This window comes from Leguminivora glycinivorella, chromosome 7 (genome assembly GCF_023078275.1).
Source record: "Leguminivora glycinivorella isolate SPB_JAAS2020 chromosome 7, LegGlyc_1.1, whole genome shotgun sequence".
NCBI lineage: Eukaryota > Metazoa > Arthropoda > Insecta > Lepidoptera > Tortricidae > Leguminivora > Leguminivora glycinivorella.
In genome coordinates, this window is record NC_062977.1 from 25614738 (window position 1) to 25624693 (window position 9956).

The 9956-nt window shown below is 38.4% G+C and overlaps 1 protein-coding gene across 1 annotated transcript; it reads left to right on the forward strand.

Moving 5' to 3' along the window:
• Positions 1–7162: 7162 nt before the first annotated feature.
• On the forward strand, positions 7163–8851 carry LOC125228383 (probable DNA replication complex GINS protein PSF2). Its single transcript, XM_048132933.1, is given in 4 exon segments — positions 7163–7348; positions 7351–7486; positions 7889–8159; positions 8665–8851. Coding segments are annotated over 4 exon segments (591 nt in total). The 5' UTR covers positions 7163–7242; the 3' UTR covers positions 8743–8851.
• The last annotated feature ends 1105 nt before the right edge of the window (positions 8852–9956 follow it).

The window sequence follows — 9956 nt, forward strand, 5'->3', positions numbered from 1 at the left end:
GCGTTGGAAAACATGCACAAACACCTAGCTGCGTTTATGCGAACTCAGTGTGATGGACATCCCGATACGTGGAGCCACTGGTTACCGTTCTGGTGTTTTGCTTTTAATACAACAATAAATTCAGCCACAAATTATTCCCCATTTGAGTTGGTTTTCGGAAAAAAGTGTAAAACTCCTAGTAATCTGATTAAAGCTGTTGAACCTATATATAACCCTGATAATTATGCATTGGAACTGAAATATAGACTACGTTTAGCTCATAAAGACGCTAAGGAAAATTTGTTAAGAACTAAAGAGTTGCGAAAATGTTACTATGATAAGTTAGTAAATTCGGTTACTTATAAAAAGGGTGATCTGGTTTTAGTTAAATCTGAAACCGGCAAAAAATTCGATAACCTTTTTAAAGGACCTTATAAAGTAATCGAGGATACTGGAATAAATGTTAAGTTAGAATTAGATGACAAGGTTGATCTTGTTCATAAAAATAGGACTAAGCCTTTCAATATGTGACAATAGGTCATACATTATTGCTTATACGAATTTTTTTTTACATTGTATTGTTAAATACCTAATGATGTAACAACTAGAATTGTAGTAGCTTACAGTATAATTACATTGATTTAATATTAAGGAAAAGTATTTCCACTCGTAATACGAGTAATACATAATGAAGCTCATGTCCTTTTATTGTGTGTTTAAAAAAATTGAAATGTATACATTCAATTTATTTTTTTCAACCACCCCCCAGATGAGGTGTGTACGTAGTTTATGTTATAGTATAGTATAGACATAGAGTTAAGTTTGCATGCCACATTGTATAGACAGTCTTAATACAGTCGTCTACGGAATCGTACATGTGTTTCATTTAATCGGCTCCACACCACAATAATTAATTAAATAATTCACGAACCACACATGGGCATCGTGAAATCAAAAGCGATGGCCCGCAGCTATGTTTGGTGGCCCGGGCTCGACGAGGCCGTGGAGACGACGTGTCGCGCGTGCGCGGTGTGCGCGGCGCAGGCGGACCAGCCGCCGCGCCACGCGCCCAGCGCCTGGCCATGGCCCGCGCGCCCGTGGGCGAGGCTGCATTTAGATTATCTGGGACCTATTAATGGCAAAGTGTATCTTGTCGTGCTAGATGCAATGTCGAAATGGATTGAGGTATTTCCAGTTCCCAGTACGGCCGCTAGCTTTACAATAAATATACTTACTGAGCTTTGGAGTAGGTATGGCTTGCCTAAACAGTTGGTCACCGATAATGGCCCACCGTTTACTAGTAAGGAATTTAAAGAGCATACCAGTCGTAACTTCATTGAGCACATCTTCACAGCCCCTTATCATCCGGCATCTAATGGGGCCTGTGAGAATGCAGTTAGAACGGTGAAACGAGTGATAAAGAAAGCGATATTTGAGCAGAGATCCATTTCGGAATCTCTATGTACCTTTTTGTTGCACTACCGTAACACAGAACATTGTTCGACGGGTGAAACGCCTTCTAATACAAACAAATCTCCGGCATGTCCGATCTCCTTCCTTCCTATATCTGCGATCGTAGCCGTCCGTCCGTGGTAATTAACGTCTTAACTGAATTTGGGAATCTAAATGATTTTTGGTCGTAAAATGGGGTAGCAATGCACCGAAGAGAAGTTTCCAAAATTATGATTCCTTCTTCAAGAAGCAGGTATTTAAGGTTCGCATAAGTGGCTGCCCTGATTTTGTCCATGAGCAGCGATGTCTGCTTCCCATCAGGAGTCTGAGCTGCTCATTTGCTGCCTAATATCATAAAAAAAGGAATTGCATGAAATTCAATCCTCAGAACTTCTTAAAGACTGCGAATAAAGTCGCGGAGTCGCGAAAAGAATCTTCACACAGAACTTTGGCCACAAATACAGATTGTGGTGAATACGTTTAAGAAGGTAATTAAGTGAATTATTGTTATCTGTGGCTGCTGCAACTTCGCAACTTTCTTCAAGTTAGGCTGCGGCTGGCAGGGGACCGCTACAATTGTTTTTATTAATAATTATTGCTTTCTGTGTCTCTTAGCTTTGTATTGGGAAGGTTGGAGAGGAGATTCATCCAGTTAATCTTTTTTTTTTTTATTATTATAAATGGGCTTACTCTTGACCACATACTAGCCAAAGGCAAAGACGTGGCCTACGATGGAGTGAGCTCGCCCAGAAGATGCCTGTTCACTCTTGATTTCAAGGCAAAATAGCAAGCAAAATAGGCTGATTTTCTTACCCCTTATTACCTTGAGTGCGTTTTTACATTATCCGATCCGATACCGGATGAAGGAAGAATTTCAAAGGCGAAAATCAAAGATGGCGGCGTAAATATATGGGATATCGGTCCTACATCCGATATCGGATCGGATAATGTGAAAAGGCACTAACGTTATGTTTTGCTCCCCATGCAAAGAAGCCGGGGCGGATCGCTAGTTGGCAAAAGAATATAAAAGAATGTAAAGTAGTCGAAATATACAAAGTGATCGTCTCACGAATTAGAACTTGTTCAAGAACCGGCTCATATTATATAAATCATATTATTTAGTAAACCTCAATCAAAATCAGGGTGGCTAGCCGAATGGCACAATCGCTCACGAAACGCTCACGAAACGAAGCGCTAGTAGATATCTATCTCTATCGCGCTTGCGTATTTGCGCGACAGAGCCAGCGGCGTATCGCTTTCGTTTGGCGTCGGAGAAATGCCATTCGGCTACGGGGCCTGGGTGGCTAGCCGAATGGCACAATCGCTCACGAAACGCTCACGAAACGAAGCGCTAGTAGATATCTATCTCTATCGCGCTTGCGTATTGGCGGGACAGAGCCAGCGGCGTATCGCTTTCGTTTGGCGTCGGAGAAATGCCATTCGGCTACGGGGCCTTAGGTTGTAATCTATGTGTACTACTTCGCTGCATCACTGTGACGATCAGTTAGAATTAGAAGTAAAAGTCAGCATCGAAGAAGACAAGCCTTTGCCGTCCAGCGGACTCACATCAGTAGGCGCCTTTTAAATTACAGATACCATTCCTTTCTACTCCTCGCTTCAGTGGCGACATCCTTTACTTGATCGCAAAGGTTCCGCGCAACTGCACCCAAAGCCAGCCTCTTAACTTATCTCCGCCGAATAGTAATTTAGATCACATTTGCGCCTACCGGGGGCTATTAAACGGATAATTACATTAATTACTCGCGAAACTTGCTGCTACTTATTATACGCTCAGATTTTATTGCTGGATAGTGGATTCGTGCTTAAGTTCGTTTAAATGGAGGCACTCTTACACATTCTTGTTCTTGTCTCTCGCCACATAGGTTATTGAAATGTTGGACAGTTTTTTAAAGAAGGGGTCACCAATCTGTTTTCAGGAGTCAGGAACTCAGGATTAAAAACCGGCCAAGAGCGTGTCGGGCCACGGACAGTGTAGGGTTCCGTAGTTTTCCGTATTTTTCTCAAAAACTACTAAACCTATCAAGTTGAAAATAATTTTCCTAGAAAGTCTTTATAAAGTTCTACTTTTGTGATTTTCTTCATATTTTTTAAACATAAATGGTTCAAAAGTTTGAGGGGGGGGACACTTTTTTTTCCTTTAGGAGCGATTATTTCCGAAAATATTAATATTATCAAAAAACGATTTTAGTAAACCCTTATTCATTTTTAAATACCTATCCAACAATATATCACACGTTGGGGTTGGAATGAAAAAAAAAAACAGTCCCCACTTTACATTAACAAAACACACTTTTTTTTTTTTTACCACTTTTCGGCGTGATTGATATACATATTGGTACCAAATTTATTTTACCACTTATGTCGGACGTGATTGATATACATATAAAATGTAAGTTATGCGCTTCCAGGTCTTTATTTATGTATTTGAGAGATCATTAAATAAAACGCAAAAATTCAGCTTTCTAAGTGCTAACGGTCACTGAGATTATCCGCGGACGGACGGACGGACGGACAGACAGACATGGCGAAACTATAAGGGTTCCTAGTTGACTACGAAACCCTAAAAACATGAAGAACCGGACAGCAGAACAAAATTCTCTGAGAACGAAAGATTGTTTGTAAAAAAAACTTATCGAGAACATTTGATAAAACATTTCAAGCGGCTGCCGCTTATAGTGCGTGTCTCTGCAGTTCCAATCGTACGTCATACTATTACTTTCAGAATATCTGTATTTGTACAGAGATAATCATGACAATTAGTTACAAAGGTTTAGCAACATTACATTCTGACCACGCTAACTTTGCATAAACTTGCCCATTATTAATGCTAACCAGGCCCGTAACTAACGTAACTTTCATGCCGATGACATCAATTTGACGTCACGCTGCATATAGGTGATTCAAATATTTTTATTGTAATAATTAATCATTATTCATTAATCAATTTTTATCATGTACAAATCACTTCAAAAGTAAGCTATTCATACGTGGAATAATTAATACCTACTTGATACGTGAAACGAAAAGGAAACAATTTGTTTTTTTTAATAATTATTGAAATATTAGACTTATATTGACCGGGATATAGACCGTGATTACCTTTTTGATTTTTGTCGAGCTCCCGATATTTCGACGCAGTTGCATGCATCATCGACATCATATATAGAATCGTCCCACGATAAGTCTGCATAGATTTTAATAGCCCCGCCTCTGCAAGGGTTAAGTAAACGTCATAATTTCATCAAAGTTTGACGTTTAAAATAACATCTGCACTGGCGAGGCTGTGAAAATCATTGCAAACTTATCGTGGGACGATTATATCATATCGACAGCTCGACAAAAATCAAAAAGGTAATCACGGTCTATATCCCGGTCAGTATAAGTCGAATGAAAATAACCGTGAATCATTCAAAACTTTTATTGAAATATGGTAACAAACATATTTAATAAAATGAATTTAAAAAAGTAAACAAATAATTTAATTGAATTTTCACGTATCAAGTAGGTATTAATTATTTCACGTATTAATAGATTAGTTTTGAAGTCATGATTAAAATGATTGATGAATAATGATTAATTATTGAATAAAACTCTTGAATCATGCTATATGCAGCGTGACGTCAAATTTATGTCAGCGGCATGAAAGTTACGGGCCCTGATGCTAACATATTCCTGAATAGCTTTTGACGTAAGTACTTTATACTTGGCATGAAAACTTAACGTAGTCTGACTCTAACAATAAACATTAGGTACTCTGTCATATTTGTTATCAATGGATACCGACGTAAAGTTTAGGCGCGAGAAGTAAAACTATAAATAAAGAACGAACATCCACGTAAACAGCAGCAACATTTAATCAGAGCACACAATATTTATACCCCAAGTAAGGCAACTGTTATTTACAGAGACCTAATGCAGTGGAAACGAAGAATTCGCTCTTGAGTGACGCACTACGCCATCTATCGTCGAGCGGCGTGACTAGTGTACGAAACGCCGCGCGCCCCGCCAGATGTCGCCCTGCTATGCTGACTGTCACCGAGACATATTTATGGGCAAAAAACGGCGTTTTCCACAAACAGAATGGGTTTTAAATGACTGGGTGAATTTGCGCGCGATCTCACGAATTTGTATGCAGATTTAAGGAGAAAGATGTCTGAGGAGACAATGTGTTTTTTCGTTCGTGCAGACAGATTTGTTATTTATTTGCCGTGCGAGTTTGCTTTTATTTTATAAATCTTCCGCACTCACACTTATTACACGTTCTGGCGATGGCGAGAGATTAACGGGCCTGTTTATTTACGATAAAATGTGTCTCTGCTCCGGGAAAACTCCTAGAACAAAGTCACGTTAGGAAAAGATCTTTTTATCCGCCTGTATTTAATTAGATGTAGGTACCTACGCGACATCAAACTATCTAAGGTGTTTATGTTGATAATATGAGTAGCAAGTCAATAGGCAGAAATGCGATGCTATGAGTATAAACTTCAATTGAAACCATGCCCCTCGAAACAGTTCAAATTAACGTTGATAAAACAGATACCCATAAGCCCCATAACTTAAACTACGACACTCAGCACCCCGAATTTCCACAACTTCACATAAAATACCCTAGTAAGGTACAAAGTCCTTCAACAAACCTTAACTATAGTCTATGCTATGACAGACGTTGGGGAGGCAAAAGTCCGGGCCCCGTCATCCCATAAATATTAACCGTCTGAGACATTGTCAACCGTCCACCCTAATTTACTGCTAGTAATTAGGAGTTTGCACTTTGCTCGAAGCCATTTGCTTCGATCGCGTCATAAATCGACTTTAATTTCTCACGTACTGGAAATAATGATCGTCTTTGTTTAGTTTTTTAATGTTTTTCTCTGTTTCCAATTGAAAAAGTTTGATACTGGAGAATTCGTGTTGTTGAATTTTGTAAAATAAGGTTGTTAGCGACATCTAGTACAATAGTTGAACAACTTTTCCGTGACTCAGACAAAACAAGTTCACAAGTTCTGACAAACGTTGAAAGATGGCGCTGTTATAAACAAACGAGTCTGTCTTTTCCCGCGGTTCTTCCTTTTGGCCCCTGTACACACATGGCCAACGGTTCCACCAGCCCTTTGTGAAACCCCTTGGCCAAGATAAGAGCCGCTGTTTACACATTGGCGAACCAATCACTTGGCATTGGCTCTTCATGAAAGATGGACGTGGAATGGAAAAGTCTAGGAAATTCTAGATCATAGACATTGACAGAAAAATTTGATTAAATAATAATAACCCCGTAGTAAAATTTAATTATTTGATATATTAACAATTTTTTTAATATTATGATAAGAACATTTATCTTTTTTAGGAAATACATTAAACATTTGCAAGGTTATTTTATTTCCTAAAATCTACACTATTATTGACATAGATAAACTTATTATTTCACTACCGTCCTCTCTGACGGCTGACGACCAACTGAATGAAGCGCCAACGTGTAAACGCAGTTGGCAATTGGCGCCAAGATCCTTTGATGTGTGGACAAAAAACCGACACCAATCGGTTGGCCGGCAAGCGCAAGCGCCAACTGCCAACTTACGGCCAAGTAGCCCTCTACACACATGGCCAAGGGGGTTGGTGGAACTGTTGGCCATGTGTGTACAGCGGCCATTTGACATCTAACCTACCTGTCAAAACTGTCAAATCAAACCTGCTATGCTATCCGAAGGCTATCCGGCTTTTGATATTTTTATTGTTTATTTACTATTATTTCTTGATAAAATTGCAGTGTAAAAGTGTTGGGACGTATAAACAATGGATCCCTACGAAATAGAGTTCATAGGGGAGAACAGAATAGTTAGTATCATCCCGAATTTCACTTACGACAAGATTTACCTGATTTGCGGCGAGTTTGGGCCCTTCGGGCAGGTTTGCCGATGAACGTGCCCCTGTGGCTGGCCGTGATGCTGAAACAGAAGCAGAAGTGCCGGATGGTGCCTCCGGACTGGATGGATATCGAAGTTCTAGAAGGAATTAAGGAGGCGGAGAAAACCTCGAGGTTAGTGTTGTTTTTGTTTAAAAACGTCGTTCACTTTGTTCGTTTTCTACATTTGAATATGTTGATCTGTTGTTTCTTTATAAAAAAAGCTCTTTTCGCGTAATATTGATGTCTAATTTGGTTTTTATTCACTGTACGTACTTGTAATTTTTTTCCGTGTAATAAAGTGCTTACTACTACTACTACTACCATTTGCACTAAGTAATAAGATAATCTTTTATTATTTACTTCTCTTATTTACTACTTGAAGACTGTCTTAATCCTGTCCTCTTTTATTTAAACTAATTTGTGTACAATGAGACAAACAATACTATATTATTATCATTTCCGAAAACTGCATTGACTAAGCATAACATACAGTATTCTAACAAACTAAAATAATTACCTATCATAATCTTCCAGGTTCTTCACAAAAATGCCTAATGAACACTACATGGTAGAAGCCAAGCTCATCCTCGGCACAGCCCCCGAGGATGTTCCCCGGGCCGCCGAGATCAAGACCATAATCAAAGACATCTGGGACATCCGCATGTCGAAGCTGCGGACATCTATGGACGCGCTGATGAAGGCGGGAGGGAGCTACGGTCGGCTGGATCATTTGACCATGATGGAGATCAACTCGGTGAAGCCGCTGCTGCCGGAGGCCATGGATGAGCTACATAGGATACAGATGGTGAGTTGTTGAGTACTTATGCTACATTTATTAAGTTGACCAACTAAGTCCTGATTTTTAACACCTAAATGCAAAAACCATGGGGTGTTATATGTTTGACGTGTCTGACTGTCTGTCTGTTTGTGTGTATGTTTGTCTGTGGCATCATAGCTCCTGAACGGATGAACCGATTTAGATTTAGTTTTTTTTTGTTTGAAAGCTGAATTAGTCGGGAGTGGTCTTAGTGTTCATGAAAATTGGTCCACTAGCCATGTTTCATGAAAATTGGTCCACTATGTCATGGATATCGATAAAAATGTCGGGTTTTTCAAAATTTTAATTTTGTTGTTAGGAATTATGTATAAATATTTGTCTTCATATTGTTTATTCATTCTCGTGTGTTGACTCTATATACTGTGGGGATTTATGTCAAAAAGGAATACTAAACTGGCGGTGTATTTGAGATGAGATGAGCAATTTTATATTAGAATAATTTCAATAATCCTTCTTATAATCTATGTTTCAGATGACTTCAAAGAACATTCCCTCATCCAGCCTCAACACCAGTTCGTTCAGCCAGTCCGGCAACTCGCAGAACTTATGAACTGCCCTTCCTATTCACTATCTAGATGTAAGTAAGTATTCTCTATGTTTATTGATAAGATTGTCTGGAATAATGTGATCTTTGTTTACTGTTGATTATAATTTTAAGATTTATACAAAATGATGTTTTATTTTTTTAAAGTAAGGCTGAACTCAGGTCCTAATCTAGTATAGAAAATGAAATAGATCTACATTATATGAAACTCCGTATACCAAGATAAAGTCTGAGAAAAAACCGGCCAAGAGCGTGTCGGGCCACGCTCAGTGTAGGGTTCCGTAGTTTTCCGTATTTTTCTCAAAAACTACTAAACCTATCAAGTTCAAAACAATTTTCCTAGAAAGTCTTTATAAAGTTCTACTTTTGTGATTTTTTTCATATTTTTTAAACGTATGGTTCAAAAGTTAGAGGGGGGACGCACTTTTTTTTCCTTTAGGAGCGATTATTTCCGAAAATATTAATATGATCAAAAAACGATCTTAGTAAACCCTTATTCATTTTTTAAATACCTATCCAACAATATATCACACGTTGGGGTTGGAATGAAAAAAAAATATCAACCCCACTTTACATGTAGGGGGTACCCTAATAAAACATTTTTTTCCATTTTTTATTTTTGCACTTTCTTGGCGTGATTGATATACGTATTGGTACCAAATTTCAGCTTTCTAGTGCTTACGGTTACTGAGATTATCCGCGGACGGACGGACGGACGGACGGACAGACGGATGGACGGACAGACAGACATGGCGAAACTATAAGGGTTCCTAGTTGACTACGGAACCCTAAAAATGACCTCTCTGACAGTTCATTTCTCTTGATGGGTCCGAGGCACGTTTTTTTCTTAGACTATCTGTCTATACGGAGTTATACACCATGGGCCGGAATAACCCGAAAGATTTAACTACGCATTTTTGATGTAAAGACAAGTGAAGATTATAATTTTTAATGTGATTTTTATAATTTTTGGCGAAATATTTTTTTTTTTTACTTTTTTACATTTTTAAATATGTACATACAATTTTGATAAGTCATAAGTGTCATAACCAAAAAAATTAGTTTAGGTGTTTTAGGAAGTTTTTGCAAATTTTTTCTTGTTTTTTTTACTAATATCTGTCAATGAATATGACAAGACCACAATACTTAGTGGTGTAAACTTTAGTCAAAAATGCGTTTTTGCCCGAGTTATGACGAAAAACAGTTTTAGAGAAAAATGT